The sequence below is a fragment of the Gallus gallus genome, chromosome 12 (genome assembly GCF_016699485.2).
Source record: "Gallus gallus isolate bGalGal1 chromosome 12, bGalGal1.mat.broiler.GRCg7b, whole genome shotgun sequence".
NCBI lineage: Eukaryota > Metazoa > Chordata > Aves > Galliformes > Phasianidae > Gallus > Gallus gallus.
In genome coordinates, this window is record NC_052543.1 from 9,709,434 (window position 1) to 9,735,048 (window position 25,615).

Below are 25,615 nucleotides of genomic sequence, written 5' to 3' on the forward strand. Positions count from 1 at the left end.
TCTGGCTGACTTATTGGTGTCAAAGCTTTGCCCATGAAAATAGTCTTTCATATTACTGATAAAAATAGTTCTGCTGAAAGAATCACTACACCACATACAACAGCTACCAATGAAGGATCATAAGAAAAAAAACAGAAATACTTATTTGACTTAGCTGCCCCTGGAAGCAGGAAGGAGCATACAGCCCACCAAAGAAGTTTGGGTATTAATATTAAATGTGAAAAGACAAAACATTATTTTAATTCTTTTTTTTTCCCCCCTATTTCCCACAAAGGTTGCACTTCTTGCATTAATCTTCTAAGCGAAGTTTTTACGACCGATTGCCTGCACACTATGAGAAGTTTCTCCATCCATTACATGCAGGGAAACGGGCCCTGCTGGGTAGGAAAATATTTGTTACATCTTATCAGGGTGACACATAATCTAACAACAATTACAGCAAGCCCATATTTTGTACTATTTCGGTTTCAACGTGAAAAATAGGTCTCATATTAAACCTGGGGTGGGTGGGGGTTATAGTAACCAGTTGAATATTCTAAGCTGTGATTTCCTTCCAGCTGCAGTGCAGTGCCATGCTTAGGTCCTGCTCCAAGACCACAGCCATACATAAATCCAGCGTGCTGGGGGCCAAGGCATTGCCTGCTATGAGCCAAGGTTGGAAAAGAGCACTAAGATCACCTAGTCCAACCATCAACCCATCGCCACCGTGCCCACTCATAGAATGACAGAATCACTGTAAGGTTGGAAAAGACCTTACACTTAGATCATCTAGTCTGACCATACTCCACCCAGAACCCGAATCAGGGCAGGAGGCAGCAGTTTCAGTGAACCACTCTTGCCCAGCATTGTAGTCCAGAAGCAAACATGAGGTTTACCTGCTCATATATTTTAAAAGAGACCCAAGTGCTCAGTGTCAGCTCTGGGAACTGGGGACAAACTTTGCGCCCAGCCCAGCTGACATCTGCCAAACATGAGCTACTGGTTTGTTCATGGCTACAGCTGGGGAGTTATACTCTGCTAAAGTAGTTCCCCCATTTCATTAAGATGTTTGCAGATGGGACCAAATTGCTCACAATCATCTTAGTGGAATGGTGCTACAGCAGCCAGATCATAACCTGATTTCTTTGATGTGATTAAGGGACAATTTGATCCCACCTGCAAGAGCTATGAACATTCTGCAACATATCCGAGCTTTTCCATGACCGTAAGTATGATGTAAACATGACCTCATCTCATACAATCATTATTAAGTTTGCAAAAGACCTCTAAGCCCACCTAGCCCAACCATCCCCCTACCACCAGCACTGCCCACATCCCTCAGAGCCACACCTCTGCGGTTCTTGAACACCTCCAGGGACGGTGACTCCATCACTCCCTGGGCAGCCTGTTCCCATGCCCAAGCACTCTTTCTGAGAAGAAATTCTTCCTAATATCTTCAGTTGGTTTCCAGGTTGGATATCTGCTTTTTGCCTTCTCAATGAAGGTGATCACCATTCAGTTTTTGGAAACCTCACAGAGCTAAATCCCCCTTCCCAACACAGTGCCTAACCCTCCCTGCTTCCTGCTGACACTACAGGGTTTGGGATGATGGGCCGCAGAGACCAGCACCCTCTGCTTGTACAGACAAACCCCTTTGATCCGGACTTACTCATAATCCCCACTTTTATTAGGGTAAAAATAAAAACAGATGCAGATTAGTAAATCAATTGTAGGTACAAGTGAGCAAATAGACAGAATAAGAGAACGGCTGCCAAACACTAATGCTAAAGAATTTGAGCCCAAGGGCTTCATCAGAGGGAGGGACTGACAATCACAGCACAGGGCTGGGCAGCTGGGAAAGCTGCTGGAAACTGCAGGAGAAAACCACTCTGGGGGACGTCACTGCTTATCCCTTGAATGAAAACAGATGTGATCCTTAAGTGCAGCAGATACAAGCCTGCTGCTCTCCCCAGCACTGGGAAATGCCACCCAGGGTTCCCTTCCTGACCCAGCATTGGTGCAATTGCTTGGAGGGGTGATCTCAAGATGGTGGCATCAGGGAACATGGAGGAAGGGGGGGAAAGGCCGTGATGGGATGATGTGTGGGTGTGCAGGAGCCCTTGGGGGTCGCATGCTGCAGTGCAGGGCTGGGTGCTGGTGCAGCCATGGGCAGCATTACCATGCTGCCATGGTTCATGGCTCAGGGATTTGGACTGACACACGGACATCTTTCTCACAGCAGGAGCCGTGAGAGCCTGACGGGTCACACCATACACTGGTGGGTATTGTGCCTGGAAGGCAAAATTTCTCCTTGGGGAAATGGAGCAGTTCCCACACAGCTCCGAGGAAGACAAGTATGAAGGATCAGGTCCAGCTGGATCCAAAACTGGAGCCATAGAATCATTAGTGTTCAAAAGACCAAGAAGGTCATCTAGTCCAACCATAAGCGCATGCCTGCGACCTCTATGATCTATGACCTTCAGTGCCACATCTCTACAGTTCTTGAACACCTCCAGGGATAGTGACTCCACCACTCTCCTGGGCAGCTGTGCCAGTGCCCAAGCACTCTTTCTGAAAAGGATTTTTTCCTAATAACCAACCTGAAGCTCCTCTGGCACAGCTTAAGGCCATCACCTCCCACCCTATCACTGTTACCTGGAAAAAGAGGCCAACCCCCACCTCATCACAACCTCCTTTCAAGCAGTGATAAGATCTCCCCCGAGCATCCTCTTCTCGAGACTGAACCATCCCAGTTCCCTCAGCCACTCCCCATAAGCCCTGTGCTCTGGACCCTTCACAGCTCTGTTACCCTTCCCTGGACATGCTCCAGGGCCTCAGTATCTTTTTTGTAGCGAAGGGCCCAACACTGAACACAGCACTTGAGGTGCAGCCTCACTAGAGCTGAGTACAGAGGGACAATCACCTCCTGCTCCTGCAATATCGCCACATTGCCCAGATCAGGATCTCTGCTGCAAGGAAACTCTTGGGACTTGCAACCTCCTTTCTTGGCAAAAGAGCTGTCTGCTCACTCAATGCAAATCCACTGCACGCATGAGTTGTGCTGGTTTTATCCGAGGGCTGCAGCACATGGGGCTGTGCAGCAGGGGATGAAGAGGCTCCCAAGGCTGTTCCCAAGGGCTGGGAGGGGGCCCGGGCCCCAAGGAGGAGCCCAGCGGAACCCCAGGCCCACAGCACTCCCCTCCCAGCATCACCTCCAGCTTCACTTTGTGATTAATGTTCCTCCAAACTTTCCCCGGCTCCCCACGCTCCCACTTTCCGTCACCCTTCTCATTACCGATGTATCTTTGCATCAGGGGAAAGCGGGAGGAAAAATTGTTCTTTCAGCCTGACAGCTGAGCGAGGGCTATATTATTAAAGGTACCAATCATAGGTGCCGAGCTATCATCGCACGATGAATGCACATGTCAGGAGCCGGGGGGAGCGCGGCGGGACGGCGGCACTGGCGCTCTCCCCGCTTGCCGCGCGTTGGCCACCTCCGCTGGCTGAACTTGGACCCCGCGCGGCGACAATTTCTCCGGCCTCGACAGCACGATTAATTTCTCCTGCCCTCCGCGGGGCCTCCGAGTGCGGTGGAAGTCCAGCTGGCCTGCTGCTGATAAGATGTACCTTTTGATTTGTTTTGTCTTTGATTGCCTTTTCTGTCACCTACAATGGCTGGCCGCCTGGAGACCTCCGCATCGCCTGACGGACGGATCTATTTATCTATAGGCTGCTCCCGGCTGTTCCTCCCCCTCGCTCCCCCCAAGCACCACCTTGTACCGCTGAAGTCCCCGTCTAATAGAAGCCGTGAAGGCTCATCCACCATAAAATACATCTGCCATCCTCCTTCTCGCCAAGATAAAAGCCTGTCAGTGTTACTTTCCAATTCCAGGCAGCTTGATTAATGGTGAAAAGCCACCGCGAGATCGACTTCTGGTTTTTACAAGCGCTGTCAGCCGGCCCAGGGTTATGCGAAACACACGCTCATAGAAAACAAAACAAAATGAGAAAAGGTTGGGTGGGGAGGGTAACCAAATCATATTAGGCTCAAGACTAAATAAAATAGGAACCTGGAGCCATCAAACCCCTGTCAGCCGGGTGCAGAAATATGCTCCGCGGCTCATTGTACCAAGGCAAATTATGGCAATAATAAATCATTGTTGAAGGAAGATTGTTGATAATTTTTTTTCCTTTTTTTTTTTTTTTTTTTTTTTTTTGGATGGTGGCATTCCATAGAGGTGCTGGGACACCTGCCGCCGGCCTCCGAGCAGGTTATTAGGCTGTCACTCAGCCCACAGCGCCCACGGCGGGGCTGGAACAAAAAGTCTGGAGAGAGAGAGAGATTAAAAAAAAAAAAAAATTAATTAAACAGCGGATATATTCTCACAAGGGAAAAAAAATAAAAGGGAGAGGGGGTCAGAAGAACTACAGCACTCCTTGCAATGCTCATTTTTGATAAAGAGTATTTTACAGCGGCCCAGTCTAGTAGTGCTTCCACTGCTCCGCTCCATCAGTGGGACGCAGCCACCTCCGGGGCAAAGCACAGCTCTGAGGGCAGCTGCAGCACCCCACGGTACAGAGCAGGCCGGAAGAAGTGCAGCCCTGAAGAGAAAACAGATCTTCCTGAACCACCAGTGCTGGGCTCTGAGCAGTACAGAACAGCGCTCTGCAGGGCTCACTCCTACAGAAGGATGAGCAGCGCTGCGAGCACCCTCATTTGGGATCCCAAGAGATCCACAACAGCTCTTGCAGAACAGGGCTCGTCCTGCTGCATGGGGGTATTTCCGCTTCTGATAAGAAGGAGGACTCAGTGAAGTCACAGAACCATGAAATCATTTGGGTTGGAAGGCCATGTGGTCCAACCCCCCTGCACTGAACAGGGACACCCACAGCTCCGTCAGGTGCCCAGAGCCCATCCAGCCTGACCATGGCTGTCTGCAGGCATGGTGCCTCATCACCCTTACTGTAAAAAAAAAACAAACTTCTTCATAGCCAATCTAAATCTCCCTCCTTTGGTGTGAAACCATTTCCCCTTGTCCTGTCACAACAGACCCTGCTAAAGAGCCCGTCCCCTTCTTTCTCCTAACCTCCCTTTAGATATGTCTCCCCCTTCTCATCTCTCCATCTGCAGAGCATCCCATCCAAGTGAAGGGGACAGATCCCAATATCTCTTGGGCAATGAGCTCAGCTGGGTCACAGGAGAACATGCAGGGGCCAGAGGCCATGCAACAAAACACAGCCACATCCCTGCTTTCACCCCGTGAGCGGGGTTCAGCATCACTCCTCCTAAACTGCCAGGGCAAAGCTGGTCAGCAGGTGCTGTGTTTCTTCCTCCAACCTTAGAGCAGCTTGTGTTGGAAGGGACCACAAAGCCCATCCAGCTCCAACCCCTGCCATGGGCTGTTTGCCCCACACCAGCACTGCCTGTCCAGGGCTCATCCACCCTGACCTTGAGCACCTCCAGGGATGGAGTACCCAATACCAAGGAGAAAGTTGGAAAGGAAGACTTAATTTCCAGTGACCTCACACAAGTAACTATTCTGTTCATTTGGAAGGGAGATTTGAAAGCCAGCATGCCACACTTGGCCATTTGGGGTATTTGAAGTTGCCAATGCAGCTCTGCACTGTGTGCCCCTCACAGAGGGACACAGCTGTGGTACTGCAGCTGCCTGTGGAGAAACCACTCACGTGGAATTGAGTATCACCCAAACCCTTACATTCACACCTGCAGTCCCATCTCCAGCATCTCACAGGGTAACAGCAGCCAACTCCTCATCTCTTTACATGCAATGCAATCCCATTTCCAGTGCGGCAGGTATATTGAATGTAATATGGTAAAAGAAATACTACTTCATAATACTCCTTATGCTGTGTAATCATGCTTAATGCAGTTTTTTCCATCATCACAAAAGCAAGCAAGACAAAGTTCAGCTCAAGCAACAGATTCAGGAGCAATTCCCTTCTGCTCTCCCCAGCACCCCGCGTGTCCCGGAGCTGCATGCAGTTTTCCAGACCACTGACCAGGAGTGATGTGTTCCAGCTCAGTATTAATGAGAGGACCCGGAGCAGCAGCGTTATTGAATGGCTGCAGCCCGCCTGGACATCCGTATTGCACCAACTTGGGTACAGGTGATGGGCACTGAAGATTAGAGAGGCTGATAACTCCACGTCCCTAAAGGGTCCTGTCCATTGGGATAGATTTTTCAGAGGGTGAATTTACTTTGTCTAATCCAAGGCCTTTCCAGCAGCACTCAGACGTATCACCACCAGCGTTCAGGGACACCGGACACCCATCCTGCCATGCTATTGGAGGGGAATGGCTCCATCCCGCTCCCCACAGCCTTGGGCCTCCCCCCACCACCCTCCTGTATGGGATTACGAGGGAGAAGTGGAGCTGCCCAGCCGGGCCGGCACGAGGCACAGGAGCTTTGGGTCTGGTTGGGTCTTTGCTATGCATTTGTGAAACAGATTGCACAGGAAGCCTGCAGGCCAGCAGCGCGCTATCCAGCATTCGAGATAGCAGATAGCTCACAGAGGGTTATTAATAACAGAGACGCTCGGTGGAGGGAAGTGCAAAACCATAGCAGTGATTCATTACATACTTGGCTGCTCTTTTGTGATTGTTTTTCCCTATGCAAATGCTTCAGAATATGAACATTAACAAATCCCCACATCCCACTACGAGAAAAAATGAACTCTAATGGGCAGCCAGAGGGACATTAACCAATACCCAACTGCCGTGGGCAGGGGCACAGCGCATCCTTGCCCACCTCCCTGTGCCAGTTTCTGTAGGAGCACAAGGATAACTCTTTCTTGCAGCTGCAGCTCTGCAGGAGCTGAGATAGATTGGGTATAAAATCAGATATATTTTACAATGAAGGTGGTGAGGCTCTGGCAGAGGCTGCCCAGAGAGGCAGTGGGTGCCCCATCCCTGCAGCCACCCATGGCCAGGCTGGTTGGGCTCTGAGTCCCTCCTCTGCAGGAGGACAGAGGCACGCAGCAGTGTGACAGCCATCAGGCTCATTGGGCCAGCTACAGGCAAAGGCATCATTTCTTCAGTAGCCCCTTCTAGAACCTGGCTAGCAGCAATACGCCACCTCTGCTTAGGCAGAAGACACAGATTTGAGTTGATCTTACAGCAATTATTTTTAAGAACCAAGAACACAGAGAAACCCTTCTGCCTCCTCCTATGGTAAAGAGTTAAACGCGATGAGTTGTGGGCGCTCGGAGCTCTGCCCGCTGCTCAACGCGCTCTGTGGAGGGAAACGCTCCCTGCAGGAGCACAGATGCTCTACAGGGATGAAATTACATCGAGGCTGCGATCTCTCAGCACTTCTGGTGCAACGAAGGGCAGCACAACCACACTGGCACACGGACCACTTGATTCTCTGACCCTCTTCTTACTGCAGGCTGGAGCTCGCTGCTGGCATGCTGATTTTAGGATTAAGGACACAGCAAAACACACTAGTTATTAATTAGCAGCTCCTGGCTATGCAGCGGGTTGTGTTAAGCTCATGTGGTTGGGCTCCATCACTCAATGAGATGAGCCCTACCCCACACATCCACTTACTTCCACTGCCTGCACTGCTTCAATGGGAGGCACTGAACAAACTCAAAGCTCAGCATTGAAAATACCCATCTCTGAATGCCTCTTCTGGCCGGGGGTAACACAAAGCAAGAGAGGCTGCTCTCATTCCCAAAGTTCTTCTAGAAATACATACATATATTTTTAGAGAAGTACCAGTTCAAACTCCAAGCTCAAAAGCCTATGAGAAGCCAAGGCCTTTTCAGAGCATTTCTAACAAGCACACAGCCCTACCTTACAAGTTCTACAGCCACAGAAACAGAAGAAAGGCAGCACTGGGTCAGTTTGGGATACGGAGGATGAACCAGAAGTCAACTCCTGCAGCACACAGGTACACACAGCTTTCTGTAAATAGCAAAATCCAAGAGCAGACACCTCCACACACCCTCAACCACCACCATCACCACAATACACTCACAGTTTGTTGGTGGCAAAACACCGGAGCTCAGGAGCATCCTCACGTGCACCCATCTGAGTTAGAGACACATCACCCCAATGTAGAACAGCTTCACAGACACATCTCTCCTGGATCGTTTCTCCCAGCTGTCCTTTCACCACACCCCCACCCGTTACCCTCCACAGCTGAGCTCTGCAACCCCAAATCACCCAATAAATGACCACACCCGTGCCCAGGGTGAGCCCTTGCTCTGGAGGCATTAGGTGCTGCTCTACAACCCTATGGAATCCAACAGCAGCAATGTTTCCCTGCTCTCGTGTCACCCCAAAATAAAAGCTTTTAAGCAAAAATACAGCTCATGCTTGTGTACTGACCTTAATCACACAGCATCATCTGCACACTAAGTTTTCTGCTGTGACTCTCAGCAGCCTTTTTCTTTTATAAAGCTTCAAACCACGGGTTTACCAGAGCCCAAAGAGCACCACAGAGATAAAGGCTTTTATTTGCATCTGTTTCAAGCCCTCAGGTATTTGTGTTGCTGCAAGGTTGACTGCCAAGCCTCCTTGTTCTCCAACAAGAGCTATCTGCATAGGCATCCCAACTCTGACCTTGACAGCCCACTGCATGGTGACAAAGCGTACCTCATCTGTGCTCATCCAGACCGCAGCCCCTCTGCCAGTTGTTGGGGTATTTCCTTTCTGCCAGGCACTGCCAGCTTGGCTAGCATCGTGTTAGCAATAGCCAGAGGACTGTCAGAACCCGGCCCACAGAAGAGCTTCAATTTTAGCCGATCCGTGCAGTCGCACGCTATAAAGCAGCAGCTTACAGTCCCGCTGACTAATTAGGTCCCCAGCTTAGAATATTGATTTTGGTTTTAAATGCTACTTTTCTCGCTTTCTTTCCAATCCCATTGACTGCCCCAGTCTAGGCTAAATTGTAGAGCAATATTCAGCAGGCTATGTGGCTGTCTCAGCAGCCGCCTCTGACACTGAGCAGGCTTGAAGAACGATAGACTGTATTCTAACTATTATAAACACCGTAAAAGGAGGAGATCATTTTTGCATTTCAGCTTAAAGCTCCTTCAATCCTGGCCCTGATTCTAGAACCTAGAAATAACAGTGAACTCCATCCCCAACTTTTCACACTGCAGGACACCCATCAGCGTGGCAGCAAAGGGAAAACGACCCCACACACATTCGGAACAGATTTAATACACATTTTGCTGCTCTCTTCCAAATTGCAAACCTTGACTCGCAGTGTAACATTGCCACCAGGTGGGCAAATGCTCCCCTCTGCCGTGCCAGCACCCGTCCTTCGGCGAGGCTTGGTGGGGCTGCACAGCCCTGACCCCCCTAACAAGCAGGCATTGTTTGAACACCTGCATGTCTCCCCGTGCAGCTGGGAGGGTGCCAGCAACGCTGCTGGCCGCAGTTCAAGCTGTGACCTTTCCAGGCAGGAAGCAGGCGAAGGCTGGGGTTTCATGTCAGAAAGCTGGCAGGGGGAGCAGCCAGAGAAACCGAGACAGCAGGCCGTCCAACCACACATCAAACAGAAGTTTCAGAGCTGTCACTGCTCTCCCTCCCCGCAGATTCTCTCTGAAAGCGCTCCTCTTTACAGGGTGAGAACACCCTGCAGCCATCACATGGTTGGAAAGATGCTCACCAGCTGGGGGAACAATGGGAACGCTCTGTGGGCATACAAGGATACCTGAGTTTTGGTATTCCAGGGAGCGAGGGCTGATGGAGGACCTGAGTTTCAGTATCCCATGCAGCACAGGGCAATTGAGGACCTCTCACTGATGTCATGCCATGCCAGCAACAGCCTTACAAAAACCTGTGTGAAGGTCTCCCCAAAGCTGGAATAAAACTTCAAGGCCACCTAAGGCTTAGTGTTCTTTGCTGCAGTGGAGAACAATTAGGAAAAGCAGTTACCACCACTTTGCTTCCTCCTTTACCGAAAGTTCATTGCTAAATGTATTCCACAACCAACCTCTTATTTACAGCGTAGGGCAGGGTTATCCCAGTGGAAATCAAGGGAGCACAGTAATGAAGCACTCCACAAAGCAAAGCAACAACCATTATAGCAGTGAAAAACATCATTTTGGCTGCAAAACCCCCCAACATGCTTTTGAAGTTTGTTAAACAATGGGATCTTTTTCTGTCCCAAAACTAGAGGGACACAGAGATAAGGCCTTAGGAATACATGAACTGCTATATAAACTGGGAGACTTTTACAGCTTCCCGAATAGCAGTGGGATATCAAACACTCATTGCTTAAGTGGCAAAAGCTTTACAAGCTTTCACATGGACTCTGCAGTGCAAAAGAAGCAGTTGTGCAAGGACCTCCCCTGGAAACACTATCATCCCAAAGAGGACCTCAAGCACTGCCTTATATTGGTATTTTGAATAGCTGTCCTGTGCATGACTCCTCTCCATAGAACTTCAATTACTCGGGATGATGTATATGATTACATAACACTCCTGCAGCAATGACAGCTATTACTAAGGCAAATTTCTTAGAAATGACTTTCTAAATGACCAGAATCTCAGCCAAGGCTCCTGCAAAGGGTATTTATTTAAATAAGCTTTTAAGGAGCCTTGGGCAGATTGTTGTCCATACTCCAACCTCAGTTTAAGAACTGAGAAGATCCTGAGAGGGATCCCTTTTTCCAGTATTTTGGGCAGGTAACAGTATTCCACATTCATTAGGATGGTGGTATTCAAAGCACCAGAACCAAGCATTAGCTCCAAAGATGTACTTTATTTCATTATAAAGCAGATTGTTTAGGCATTGTTCTGTGAACACCCACTGTATGATCAGCAGGTCCCGCTCCCAGGACACAGCTGCTCAATAACAAAGACTCCAGCACTGGACAACAAAAATACAGATGCACAGAACAAGTGCTGCTCAGACACTCGGGAGCTGATGGCCTAAACAGCAATCAGTGAAAACGGATGATATGGTCAAAAATAAACATCCAGCTCCAGCCCAGCCAGAACTGCACATCCCAAAGCGGAGTCCTTTTTATTACAAATTAAAAAAAAAAAAAAAAGGAAAAAATATCACATTGGATTTTTGGAAAACCAACCCAAAGAAAAAGAACCACGCTGTACTCCCTCCCTCTCCAGTCAGTCACTTTTAACTGTCCCTGATTTCACATCCAAATCACACCATGACATGCTCATATTTTATAAAAAAAAACGAACAGGAAAATTACAGAAAGTAGTGTGAATCGACAGTGAACAGCTGGCAGTGAGCATTTCAGATGCTTTATCCCAAACCTTTTGTTCATTTTCCCCGTTGTGATCCTTTCCCCGAGGCCTTCACTTTTACAGACAGGTGTATCTCATTCTGCATTTGCAGAATTCTCATGCATTTGGTATTTGAGCTCAGTGCATTAACAAGGGCTTCTGGATGTCATCTGTGCTTCTTGGGAATGTAAGAGTCCCATCACTCTGAGCAGAAGCAGTAAATCATACGCTGCTGGCACAACAGGCACAAATGCACGCAAGGCATGGTGAAACCGTGTACAGAAACATCCCAACATCACAACTTCTAATTCTGGTTTCCACATCGTCCAATACTGACTGCAAAAACATTTACAAGACCCATACACAGACATTTGCATTTGGTCCTAGGCACCTCATTAGTACTGACAACTTAAATGGAAAATTAAGGATTATTCTGGTCCGTTAAAGCCTTTTACTGTAACTTCTCCATTTTGAAGGTTATGATGGTACAAAAAAAGGGGTCCCAATACCTTCTGTAGAAGTACTTTTCAGAGCACCATTCAGGTCAACACAATTATATGATGGAAAAGCCTCCTCTGCATGACTGTTAGTTACTTGACAAGGGTCTCATGTCTACAACTAGGTACAAGAATTACAGGAAAAGAGACATTCTTTTCACACTCCTTTGTATGAACACGACTCAAAATTCACCATACAGGTAGATACAGTCAGGTAACATCCTGATATCTATAAGACCAGAATTGTTAAAATTGATGAAACCTACCTTTAGCAAAGGATACAAGCAGATTTGCATCTGAGTTTCCATAACACGTATTTCTTTCAGCTAGCATCAGAACTAGAAGTACTACAGCTAATGGCAAGGACATCTAATCAAAAGGTTTTTTACAAAGCTGTCATACTACCAAGTTTCAAAGGTGCCATTCCTTAGGCACAGATGCTGGCACAATCTCAACTGACCTGAGTTTTCTGCTTACAGAGAAGAGTGATGGGAAAGAACACATTCTCTTACCAAAACTTGACAAGCCTCAAGTCAATATTTGAGATCTGTCAAGGTCCAGCTCAGTAATTACAAGACATTTGGAATTAGAGTTGCTATTTAGAGTGAAAAGAAGCAACTGCCTCCCAAATCTGCCATATTTGAACAAAAATACATCACAAAACTGAACATATTAAACACTCCTTGTGCTTACAATTGTAGTTACGGAACTCAAGCATTAGGGGGAGAGGTTTTTTCTCACTACTACTGCAATGGAGCTGCAAAAAAAATTAAATGGTGGAAAAAAATCCCTTCTGAACATTCAACCTTACTCAGTGATTTATTAAAACCTGTAAAGGTTTCAGGTTTACTAATTTTTAGAGGGGATAAAAAAATTCCAGAGTCACTGAACTAAATCCAATTCAGAAAGCTGATTCTCCTAACACATAATTAAAAAACAATTTTCATTAAAAAATTGTGCACATTTTTCCCCAGCAATTTATAAAATGCAAACAGTATGCTAGAAAAGTTTGAACATAAGGGAATGCGCTTCAGAAACATTATTAAAAGGTGTGTTCCTATAGAATGACATTATCAAGTTTACGTTACTTCTTTGCATCTGACTGGATACTTTAGAGTGCTGTTCCCTTCTCTCCTGGGTCCATGAGAAGCTAGGTTTAGAAAAGAAGAGCTCCCATACTGCCAACTTCACTCTGTTCCTTTACAAATATTTCAAAGTACTGATAAATGATGGTGACAGCGAGTAAGATTCCAGTTCCAGACCCAATTGCCCCAAGGAAGTCTGCCAACACAGAGAGGGCACCAATACAGAGGCCACCAAACGCAGCAGCTGTAGGAATGTACCTGTAAAACAAGGTGTGAATACAAAAGGTACTATTAGAATTTGCTCAGGATTACGGTAAATCTAACAGGATTATCACTGTATGGGAGCCATGGAAGGTATCTAGATCAAGGATATAGATAGGTATTTCCTAGGAAGCCAGTACCACTGAGAAAAATGACAACACAGATAATCTAAACCATGGTAGCATCCTCTCTTCTGGTATAGGCCCACTAATCCAAGAAAAGGGCTGTGCAGTGGTACCAGTATAACAGGTAAGGAAAGAAAACTCAGTCTGACTGGAAAGGAAAAATGTGCTAAGACGAGAAGGCATTTCAGTCTACCAGGTAATTAAGCATACATTAATGGGTATTAGATCTTCAAGACATTTGCATATGATTGAAATCTAAAGTTGCAATAATATTTCTGTAACATGATTCATCTAGAGATCAATCCCTGCTTGCCTCTACACCTACTGGATTTAAGTAGCTGCTAATTTTAGAAAGGAGTACATAGAAAACAGTACTCTTAAGACATACATATGAACCATTTAAAAATGCTGTTCATCAGTTTGAAGTAAAGTATACTTCCACCCTCACTGCTAACTACCCTGTAAGCGTAGACAAAATGAAAAATAAAACAAGAAAATGGAAGCTCTGGAGTTCAGGCATGTTTTCTAACTGCAAAGCAACAACATCCTGCTGTGCAAGTCCAGCTATTAATGAGAGACAGTACACCATGCCCATGCACAGAACACTGAAGCTTAAAGAACAGCCATGCACTAGGGTCCAGAAAGTGTCAGTCTAAGCAAAGAATACAATGTGTATTCCCATACTTTGCATAAGCAACTTGTGAAGTGCATAGCTCACCTGTTTAGCTCATGTACCATTGAAGTTTCTCTGTGGCCTCGCATTACCATTTGCTGTTCTTTCAATTGTTTGGCAACCTGTATTGAATAAAGAAAAGAAGTAAGTCAGCTTAGTACTCCTAGCCAAGTCCACAGAATCTAGCACTAGGGAAAACCAAAGCAAGGCATTTCAGTGAGTTATGGGGTTTTTTTTTTCCATGTTTTATTTTTATATTGTTTATCTGACTTAAAATTAGCCAGTATTTTAACTTGGAATAATCCAGACTGCAGTCAGAGGCAATTCTCCATACTGTCAATTAGGCAAAGCTTCTTGGATAATTCCAGTCCTACTGAGAAAACAAAAACATGGAAACAAGCAGCTGTCCCACATACTACATACTATTCCTGTTACACTATTACTGTTCCCATATCACATACAACTCTCTACTCTCTGCTGGCTAGGGTATAGTTGATGTTGTTAAAACCATCTTATGAAGTGCACATTCCAACCGTTTCCCACATTCAGCTGATGTAACTCTTTGTGAGACTATATTGGAAGGGAAATGACTGAGAAAGGACCCCTTCTTGGAACACTATTCTTAAATGGTATTTCTGCAAGTGGATGGGATTACCATTGAGCCCTGCTAACATCTACTAACTACTGACAGGAACTGAAACTCTTGCAGGTGAGCTTCTAAAGCTGCCTGACACCCAATTAAATGTACTTTCAGATGATTAAGCTACCAGCTTCCCACTATACTGTGAATGTATATGTAAGCAGTGGTTTATCAATTTTTATTTTGGACCTTGTTTACATCAGCTTTTCTTCGATATCAGGAAAGTATACTGAAGTGTTACAAGTCATATCTCCACTTATTCTAGAAGAAAAATCCATCTATAAATGGCTGTAAGTGCCTCCCTGCAGGTCTGACAGCAAACAGGCAGATGCAAACCCAAAACGAGTGCTCGTGCTGTTAACACTCACCATGCAACTATTACATATATGTTAAGGAATGGATTAAACCATTCCATATGGCTGTCAAACTTGATTTCCTGCCCAAAACCATACAATTCAAATATACCACAATGACAACTATTTTCCACCCTGTTTTCCAATTCCAATTGGAGAATTATACAGTTGCTGAACATCAAATACCTTGGAGCAAATGGAAATTTAAGAAGCCACTCATACATTAATGCACTGAACTGTATTCCGAGTTATCAGGTCTTTTAAGTTAAAAATAAAAACTTCTTGTTAATCTTCCCTCAAATCAACCAATGAGCTCTTTATGCCAGAAATGGATACTTAAGTTTTACCTGCAGGTTCCTAAGTGGCAACTGCTTTGTACGCACTGCAGTTGTGATTCAGCACTAAAAGCTTTCAGTATTACCTGACCTTTGCTCACACTTACCAGATTTCACGTAGCAGTGTCAGGAGTTTCCTAAGGCCAACAAAAAAAAAACCCAACCCTATGTCTTTTGTTATTGTCACTGCTTTTGAAAAAGCAGTAAAGATAACAGGCAAAAATAAATTAAAAATTTCATTTTGCCCTCTCCTCAGTTGTCATTTTTTAAAGCTCTTTCTAATGCAAAAATCAAAGTCACTGTTTACACAAATGATAAAAATTACTGTGAAGATCACCAGCTTAACAGTAACTTAAGAAGAACTCAATATGTATATCTTGCAACAGACCGTCTGTTTTCAATCAAGATACTTCCATCACTTATCATTTTATACTTACATCTTTGGCAGAGGAGCCAGAGACTTCAATCCATGTTTTAGAGAAGAAAGCACAGGAACCCAACATAAATACAATATAAACAACTGCATGGACAGGGTCTTCTAACACTGAAGAAAAGGACTCCGGAGGTGACAGATAGTAACAAAGTCCACCAACAGGATAAGCACGAGCAGGGCCTCCAGCTGAGGTGTCCTACAAAAAAAAAGCAATTAGTCACCAATTTTCTTGCTGTTTCTCAGCCAAGAAGTTAATCCTGGGTTTATATCCCATCACTGTATTTCACTATCCTTACAGAAACATACGAAGATTCAACATTACTATCGTAAGCAGTTTTTAATGTGGAAATGGAATAAAATAAGGAACAGTAAGAACCCCCAGGAAAGTAAAGAACTGTGAAAATTAAAGATTCAACATCTACAGCAAGTCCACAACAAATTAAACAAATTACTAATCTAGAAGCTTCAGCATACCCATGTGACCACCTATAGAAAGATGTCTTTGTGTACTTGGAGAGATGGTCTCTCCGAACACCTGCTAATGGCACTCCTACAGTGCTGTATAGAAGATTACAAGGAATACTCACAGACCAAGTGCCCAGGAGGCTAACCAGTAAGTTCCCACTGAAGCGTGCAGAAAGCATCTGGGAGATGACGTACAAGTTTGACACCAGGGCAGACTGAAGAATAATGGGAATGTTTGAAGTATAGAACAATTTGATTGGGTAGGTGTTGTACTGGCCACGGTAGCGAGCAGATTTAATAGGAAGATCCACTCTGAAACCCTGAAAAATTTCCAAAAGAGAAAAGTCCCTTATTATATCTTGACAGCACGAACCCATACCACAGCTCGTGAATTGCAAAGGCCATGCCTTGACAACAACAGAAAATAAACATGCAATTATTTTTTTTGCAAGCACGTCACTTTCTTTAGATGTGTAATCTGCTTCCTCTTATCTCCATAGAAACAGCTTAACAGCCCTCTTTATTCCAACTGACCTGGAAATAAATTACAATCGCAAACACGAAGATGGTGGCAATCAGATTCATAAGGTTGGGGAGATTCTGACGGTAAAAGGCCTCACGAAGAGCTCTGACTTTGTCTGTACGAGTAGCCAGAAGATGGAACAGAGCAATGATGGCACCCTCAAATTCCATGCCTTGGGTAGAAAAAGAAAAAAAAAAGTTAAGCATGATAGCTTTAAATTTCAGTGCTTGTCCAATTAGGCATTCTTCTGCAGCACAGGACTCACAACAGGACTGCCTTGATTAAGGGCACACTCAGAAATGCCCTTGTATGAAACTAGAAACTAATCACAACCCAAAGACCAAATGGGATACCTTTACCAATCTCTAGAGACACTATAATTCACCAAGTTATTAAAAAAGAAATATTTTTTTTAAATTATTTTCAAATGAGGGAGGCAACATTTCTAGTGTCATTCGTGGTCAGCCACTGGTTATTGTTTGAACTAAAAAAATGCAATTACCTCATTTAAGTTTTCTAGTATACAACAGCAACATAGATTGCCTCCTATCAGGTTTGGCAAATAAGGGGTTTGGAGCAAAGAGTAAGACAGGGAACAGAAAGGAGCAGCTGGTACTTGTATTGCAGCTGCTCCCCAGCTTACTGACAACAGCAGTCATCCCTATCGAGTTTTATGAAGGCACTGTATGACACTGGAGTTCAGGATTAGAAACGGGTATTTTTTACTTTAAGAGACCATTGATTTTTTACTTTAAGAGATTCTATAAAAGAATATAAAGAGTTGGAATTTTAGAAGGTTGTGGGGAGAAGTTGCTGTGTTTATGTTCCACATGACAAAATAATGAAGTTCTGATGCAAGTATTACCTCTTCCTGTGTTCACCGTGGTGGGGCTGAATGCCTTCCACACAATAGTCTCACAGATATTGGTAGCAATGAAGAGAGAGATGCCAGAACCGAGACCATATCCTTTCTGCAGGAGCTCATCCAAGAGCAGAACTATCAATCCAGCAACAAAAAGCTACAGTAAAAACAAACAGGAGCATTACTCACATTCCTTTCTATTTTTTTGTTAAAAAAAATTAATTTCTATTAGAAGATTAGGCTACATATGAGAAAGCAAGCACACTGGTATCTCTTCTCTGCACGTGGGGAAGAGGAGAATCCATAACACTGATTTCCCTGACCCTTTCAGAAGGCAGAAAAAGAGGGAGGAGTAGAAATTACCTGAATTGTGATAAGCAAGCAGATTCCGGCACCCATCTCAGATGGGTCTCCATACATTCCAGTCATTACATAGACAATAGACTGACCGATGGTAATGATCATTCCAAACACTGTAGAATACAAAAAAACAATTACATATTTGTTTTAAAGATCTATGTCTTGGACAATTACAAAAACATCACATCTTTGTAGATGTTGGGAAGAAATATGAGTCACAGAACATTCAAGAGCAGGTTGGTTGTTCTCTGAAATCAAGCACTGAAAATACAAATACACACAGACTTCAGAAAGAAAGATTTAGAAGCAAGTATTTTTGGTTACTGAAGATGTCTTTAAATACTGAAAACTGAGGACGTTAGGCCACTACTTTGGTTATGATTCCTTCTTTCCAGTAAACAAATCAGTAAGAGCTTCGGTGCCACACATTTGAGAACACTCAAATTTCTCTAAAAGCCATTTATCTCATATTGCTAAAGAAGAACCATGCTTGAAAGTGTAAGGTAACAACTACCACAACTAATATCTTCATAGATATTAACTTTTTTAGGCGAACACCAACCAACATAATTCAAGCTACAGGTCCCCAGTACATTGCTTAGTTTATTTGATGAGACTGCAGTACAAATGCCAGCTGCACAGATACTCTTCCTTTACAAACCCATCTGAAGCTGTACGCTAACAAGCCAAAGAACAGCCAGTAAGACAGCTGAGAGAGACATGTGTAGCACAGCATGAACACATAGCATGACAGAAGTCTGTACCCTGTAATGAATGTTGGAGACCAATGCAAGTTTCAACACTCTGTTGTCAATGTTAAGAAACTCTAAATCACTCTACCTTGGCATTTAGCATCAGCTGTTACTTACATTTCTGTGCTCCATTGAAGAGAGCTCTGTCCTTTGGGGTGTCACCGACTTCAATGATCTTGGCACCTGCCAAGAGCTGCATGATGAGCCCAGAAGTGACAATAGGGGAAATGCCCAGTTCCATCAATGTACCTGTCAGACACAGGAAGCACAGTGACCCTCAGGGTTGTGTGGGTATGGTGCACACCAGTACTTTCTTTCGAAGTTTGACTTCCCACCCCTTGCCTCATGACAGAGATGACACAAAACTCCAAATATCCACACACTTAAGAGGTGTCCATGATAACAGAAGCTTGTTAAAGTTGGTTTAATAAGAAATGCGGTACTTCTCAGTACCTTAAGAATCACATTTGCTGGAAAAGACTTTTGTTAGGACAGTTTTGGGAACAAGACAAGGTAGGAATTGGCTTTGACAATCATCAGTAACTTTATTATTTATTTACAAACAAAAAGCCCAAACTTTCAGGAGCATTCCAAGTTGAGTGCTTACATAATCATCTCACAATTCTTCATTTGTATCTACATTAAAAGCTGTTATGATAAACTGAAGTTAATAAAACAGTCACAGACTTTAATCTTCGGTGAGGCAGACTCAAAGACATCATCCAGAAAAACGTAACACAAACAAATACAGCTGCAGTATGACTAAGATAGTTTGGAAAGTACACAGAATCCTGTCCCAGCAGCACTGCTGGAATTTCTCTCCAACCTCTTTTTCTCACAAAATGCTCCCTCATTCTTGCAAGGAATAGATTGCAGCCAGCTACAAAGGCATTTTGTCCATGAAAGTCTGTCTTTCCAATCCTACACTGATCTATATTTTTACAATAGATAAAATTACTTTTTCCTCTGTTTCACTTTTCATTTCAATAAAATACAGCACAAATTAAGAATGAATTTGAAAATGCTTTCTTCCACGTTACAAAAATTTTCTCTTGGAAGACTGACCATACCTCTATTAGAAGCCAGAATCACTCTCATCCAGTAGAATGGATCTGCTGAGTCTGATGACATTATACCAAATAAGGGAATCTGAATATCCAACCAAGAGAAGAAAAAAAAATGTTACTTAGAGACTTTATAACACCCATTCACCATCTTAGTTCGTTCTTAAAATCACAGGAAAAGAAGCATACCTGACAACATACTAAGAAGATGAAGAGTGTGATAGCTGTCCATAGTACCTTTTCCTTAAACTGAATCTGAAGGAAAAACAAAGCAACTCATTGAAGAGGATAAAGTTGTCAATATAACAAGATCCAGTCAATCACTAAACTTTCACATTGATATCCCAAAGTGATATTTTATTTTCTTCTGAAGGGACAAAGTGTAGGATACTGAACAAAACAATTCACTCTTTCATCCCTTCTGCACTGCATGCAGCCAAATCTTTACTGAACCTTTAATCCAAATTAGCAAGTTCAAGGTAAGTTCTAGCACTTCTACAGGAACGTGTCCTTTGTCATTCTCCCTACAATGCCAACTAACATGCAAACATCTTATGTTACACAAATATAAATTCCTGAATGAAATTTCACCAACTTACCTTCCGTTCTGGCTTCTGGATTTCAGGCAGGATAACACAGAAGGGCTTGATTACTTCAAGAAATTTTACTGTAAGGAAATTCGTTAAAAGACAAAATAAGCACACAAAGAAAGAACACCGGGAAAAGCTCAAACAAAACTGAATGCTGCATTTAAGAAAAAAAGTTGCCTTTTTTGTTGTTTTTTTAAATCCTCATGCAGAGGTATGTAGAAAAGATAAGGAGAATATGGAGTGGAAACAGGGAAGAACAAAAAAGGAAAGAACAAATTGAGAGCTTTCTGCTTTTAATGAGTAGGTTGGCAGCACAGAAAACCTGCTGCTGTTTTGCACACGTTTATGTCTTCATAATTTAATCTCACAACACTTCTTAAGTACCAACATTTAAGAAATACAATACTCGAGATAAGTTAAAATCAGAGGTTATTTTCAGGCCATACAACTGAAGTGTCCACGCACACAATGTTCTACTTCATGTGACCTTAGAGAACTGCCCCTGCAATGATCTCCCCCTACTCACAAGGACACGTTCCCAGGTCAGAAAAGTCAAAGCTGCCTCAGTTTTAGAAGGAAACCTCAACAAAACAACCACACACAAAACAGGAGTGTGTACAAAGTCACAAGTGGGCCGCAATCACACACAACTGATTTTGAACAGTTAATGCTGAACTTCTCGAGGCCAGGCTCAGACTGCACATGCATTTGGGGATGCAGCAGAACTGAAACTCCTGGCGGCTGCCCACTTCCATACAGAAGGCAGCAATTCCGTAACGCTTTAAGACTAACCCATAAAAAAAACGGCTCCAAATTATCAACTGCCCCAAAAGCTGTGCTTTCAATACCTCCACCAAGGCGTAGGAGAGCCTCGCAGCTAGGATAACACACAGGCTGCCTAAGACGCTTTTCAAAAGGCTCTTCCTTCCTTCCTTCCAGTAGGAAGTTGCCATGCCCAGGAAACAAGTATTTCACTCAAGAAAGGCAGAGGGAGCTTCCAGAGCCGAAGAAAGAGCACACCCGCCCTGCGAGGCCTGGCCGCAGAGGGAGCGCGCAGCCCGGGACCCCGGCGGGCTCGGGCAGAGCGGCACCCCCTCAGCACAGCTCCCCGCCCCCCCGCCCACACAGAGCTCAACCCCAGCCAGACACCCCAATACTCACTCCCCATGGCGGCCGGGGACGGGAGCGCGGAGCGCTGCGGCGGCTGCCCGGGAGGGACACGTCAGGACTGAGCCGGGCCGGCCCCCTGCCCTTCCGCTTCCGCTTCCTGCCACGCGCCGCTGTCCGCACTGCGCAGGCGCTGTCCTCTGCCTCCTCGCCGACAAATCGCCTACAACTCCCAGCATGCACCGCTGCCAGAGCTTGCCCCGCCCGCCGGGAAATACTGATGCTTATTGGCTCCACGTGGGTGAAGGCAACCAATCGGGTGGCAGTATGGGAGTTGTAGTCAGCTCCCCTGGCTGCCATCTTATCGTGTCATCATAGGGTCACCAAGTCCAGCCATGGACCCGTCAGCACCGTGCCCACTAACCATGTCCCTCAGTGCCACATCTGTCCTCATGAACCTGAGGCTGGGTTTAACACAGCTGGAGAAAGCTGAGCCTCTTGTGAAATATAAAGCACTGGTAAAAAGATGCAGCACTGTGCCTTGTGCCAAAAGGTGCTGATGTAGCGTGTGATTGTACTCCAAGTGAAAAGTAGTCCCACTGACTTCTTGCTGAAGGTGTTTCTATGAGTAACATAACGTCCTGTCTGCTTTCCAGGCATTTAGAGAGGGACTTATAGCTGCTCTGAGAGCTAAAGGTAAACAGAAGTTGGAGGAAAGCAAATAGAGGTGCTGATACAAAGTAATTACTCATCATAAAGACTGAAATCCACTGTGGTTTCCTTGTTCTTTTCTAGGCACTTAGGTATGGTTTGATTAGTCGATCCCTTTCCTGAGATTAACTTTAAAATCAGCAGACCTAATTTCCATTTCCTGATAGTTGTTTGGTTTTTTCTTCCCCTTTTTGTTTATTTATTGTGATAGACATTATATTTGCCTGTCTCACAGCTTCTGAAACCGTGCATCTCTTCTAAGAGTTATCAAAGACATCCACTGATGGCACTGAGAAAGCTGTAGGCAGCCCTTATCCAGTGGATCTTGCTTAAAAGCTTCCAATTTATTTAGCCTGGTTTTTACCCACTTGTTTCCAATTATTGAGGAAGCAGCTGTTTTTCAACCTACACACTGTCAGGCAGAGTTTACTCCATGAGATCTTTTTGGCTTATTAACATAAGGATTGATACCATTCGCCAAAGGCAACTGGCGTAAGAGAAAGGGGAATTAGCAGCAATTTTGTGGAAGTCTGAACAGGGAAGCAACAACGGGGATCAAAGATAGAAGCAAACGATGACATGCCAGAATCTTGTGGAATTTATTAAAACATGAGAAACTGCTGTGAGGGGTGCTGATAACATCACTATGCCAGATCATGGCTAAGTTAGAAAGGATAACGTGCCTTTATTCTTATCTAAACAGCTCTCTGCTTCCAGCCACTTAGAAGTCAGGTGAGTAGGTCACTGTCTGGACTCCATGCTCAGTGGAGATGCTGATGAGCACCTCTGGAGAAATGTTGACTCCACTTATCTTACACATCTGCGTAAGGTGTCTTCTCAAAGATGTTATCTCTGAATCAAGCTTGGGCATTTTTGAAAGAGTCTGAGGGGAAGCTTGTCAATCTACTGTTTCTATTGTAATTGCTCTTTTGACAAATAGATAGTGTCAGTCTCTGGGGCCTCAGTCTATTTCTCCTCCACAGTGATAAGTCTATCCTTAAAAGATGGCTTCCCAGGATATAAAGTCACACTTGTTCTTTATGCTGTGGTGTTATTTCTTTCATCCGTGACATACAGATAGGTTAAAGAAAGGGCTGTTATTCTTCACAAGGCCCATCTGTTAGGCATATGGATTTCCTGTTGTTTTTTAAAATAATTTAATGCAATAATGTGATTTGATTTGATACTAGATGAAAACAAACCTTATAATTTCATATTGAATTGTCTACTTAGATATGGAAGCTGAAAATTCAGTAGTTTTTGCTTACCTCTCTCTTTTGTCCATTCCGAATCTGAAAAACTTCACTTTGGGGATATGAAAATGCAGTACCATGGCTGATTTTGCCACTGAGGTTCAATTCTGGAAATAAATGGTTTATGAAAACTGGCTTCCTTAGAAATCTACAGTGAAAAGCCTCTTTTTTGCCAACTGAAATAAAAAAAAACAAACCAAAACAAAACACGTACAGAGAATTCAGGGTCGGCTGCTTTGTGTCATCAGCTGTCACTCTGCAGAACAGAGGAGTAAAAGAAACTGAAGATACAGTTGTTGGGGAATTATTTTGGTGACGCCGTGTGAGACACAGGGTCAAGTTTCAGCTTACTGTGACTGCCTGACTTCAGTTTATCTTGGGATCTATTTTGGTAGCCAGTCACACTTTGAGTGACAAAAGTGGCATTTGTAAAACTGGGGTTGATTTTCACAGTTTGGGAGTAGTAACGACTGCTACAAGAGGACTCAGTTTAGTCCAGCGATGGCTGGTACAACTGGAATGATGATGAGGCTGGCATATAATTAATAAACAGCTCCTTAGGGGAAAAAAAAAAAAAGCAGTATCTGAGAAGCAGATATAGGTATTAAACAACTTATTTTCATGCCTTGATTTCTTTGAACCAAATCAGTTCCTCTGTTGTAACCAAAGTAATCCTGCTTTGGAAATAGAGTAATTTAGGGCCATTAAAATCATTAATATTCACTTAGTGGCTTTAAATTTTGTTAGCCAATGTGTTCCACTGCTTCACACTGTGCAAATCTTCAGCATTTGCTGCAAAATTATATATCTCAATACACCTCTATTACATTAGTACAAAATTGACATTTAATTACTGCTTTTGAAATGTCTACACTCTGTAGTTACTGACTACAGGTGCTGGACCCAATTGTGCTGAATTGTACCCTGATGCAAACAACAAAGGCTGTATGATTGCTTCAACAGTGAGAGGTAAAAAGCAGAAAATAGGAGTGGAGAGTAGAAGTGAGAAAAGGAGCTGAGCTGAATTTCTCACTGCATCCAAATAGTTCGGTTTAGTTGTAGCAGCACTGCTTACAGAAACTGTCCACAAACTGTTTGAAGAGGTCAAATTCTTCACATCTGTGACATGCTCACTCTCTGTTCCCACTTTGCCACTTGTTATCTGTGTGACAGAGCTTTCACACTGCATTGAATAGAGGCTTTTTTTTACCAAGGAAGCTAAAAGAAACCCTTTTCAGCTGTTGTTACAGCACATCCTGGGATCTCTGGAGGGAAATGAAATGTTTGTTCCTACATGTGTTTGTGTGCGTACACACACACATACAGGCACATGCACCTTACAGAATAGGGCTAGTTAACTGATGCAGCATTGGGCTGCAAGAGGGGTCCACAGTACCAACAGAGCTTTGTGTACGGGTCTGATTAACAGCCATATTCATATGCAGGCTCTGATACTTGATGTACAAACCAGTAGTAGTCTATTTAACCACAAGGTGGAAGAACTGCTTTACGTATGATGCCACCTCAGCGTGCATGAAGTACAGAAAACTCTGTTGGCAAGTTTTATTATCATTATTATTAGTTATATGGCATCAGTGGGACCATTGAGGACCAGAATTGCACATGCTGAGTGTTCCATAAACATGGCAATCCTGCCAAGAGCTTCCTAATGGTAGCTGCTATTGCTGCACAGAGAACTTGGGTCTGTGATACTTGAGGAGATCACTGTGATATGTTTCTCTGCATAATCCAGCGGTGCCACTGGAGACCTCTTCTTTGGTGAGGTGTTGAGAACCACATTTCCAGTTAAGTATCATGAAGTAATATTTTCTTACATAAATTTCAACTTGCACTTTATTGCAGGGCAATGGAAAATGCTGAGTGAAGAGGTCTTTCTGCCTGATTGAAGCAAAGCAATTAGTTAATTTGTCTGGTTGGTTTTTTTTCTATTCAATAAAATTCTCTGCTTCTTTAATAAAAGGACTATAAAAATGTAAATTCTTTCTAGGCCAACAGACTTCTAGCTGAGGACATGCATTCTGAAAGATAAAACCTGCATTTTCTATAAGGGATGCCATTCAGATTCTTTCCTAAATATAGAAGGTTAAGAAATGCAAAATCAGATCCTATCCTGAAGTTTACAGAATTGTGGTTATTTGCAAAAAAAAATAAAAATAAACAAATCCAATTTAGGTATCTAAACTCAGATACCAAAACCACTGTTTAAATAGAATTGCCCTAGATACATCAAAAGAAGTAAACTTAGCTTCTCTGTCAGACGTAACCCCAGTATTGCAGTGCACAAAAGGATTTC

The 25,615-nt window shown here is 44.0% G+C and overlaps 1 protein-coding gene across 1 annotated transcript; it reads right to left on the bottom strand.

The window, feature by feature from the left end:
* Window positions 1-10,701: 10,701 nt before the first annotated feature.
* Window positions 10,702-21,486, bottom strand: SEC61A1 (Sec61 translocon alpha 1 subunit). Its single transcript, XM_414364.7, has 12 exons — window positions 21,392-21,486; window positions 20,240-20,307; window positions 19,830-19,895; window positions 19,647-19,725; window positions 18,694-18,825; window positions 17,828-17,937; window positions 17,468-17,621; window positions 16,614-16,774; window positions 16,202-16,399; window positions 15,619-15,810; window positions 13,899-13,975; window positions 10,702-13,052 (listed from the first exon to the last, which is right to left on the bottom strand). The coding sequence occupies exons 1-12, from the start codon at window positions 21,396-21,398 to the stop codon at window positions 12,866-12,868; spliced, it is 1,431 nt and encodes a 476-aa protein (XP_414364.3). The 5' UTR covers window positions 21,399-21,486; the 3' UTR covers window positions 10,702-12,865.
* Window positions 21,487-25,615: the final 4,129 nt, after the last annotated feature.

Excerpts from the sequence above, each read along its gene's own strand:
- SEC61A1 (XM_414364.7), bottom strand. Across the intron at positions 19,896-20,239 it reads TCCAGAAGCCAGAACGGAAG|ATTCAGTTTAAGGAAAAGGT; the intron begins GTAAGTTGGTGA and ends TTTTTCCTTCAG. Across the intron at positions 17,622-17,827 it reads GCTTGCTTATCACAATTCAG|CTTTTTGTTGCTGGATTGAT; the intron begins GTAATTTCTACT and ends TTTTTACTGTAG.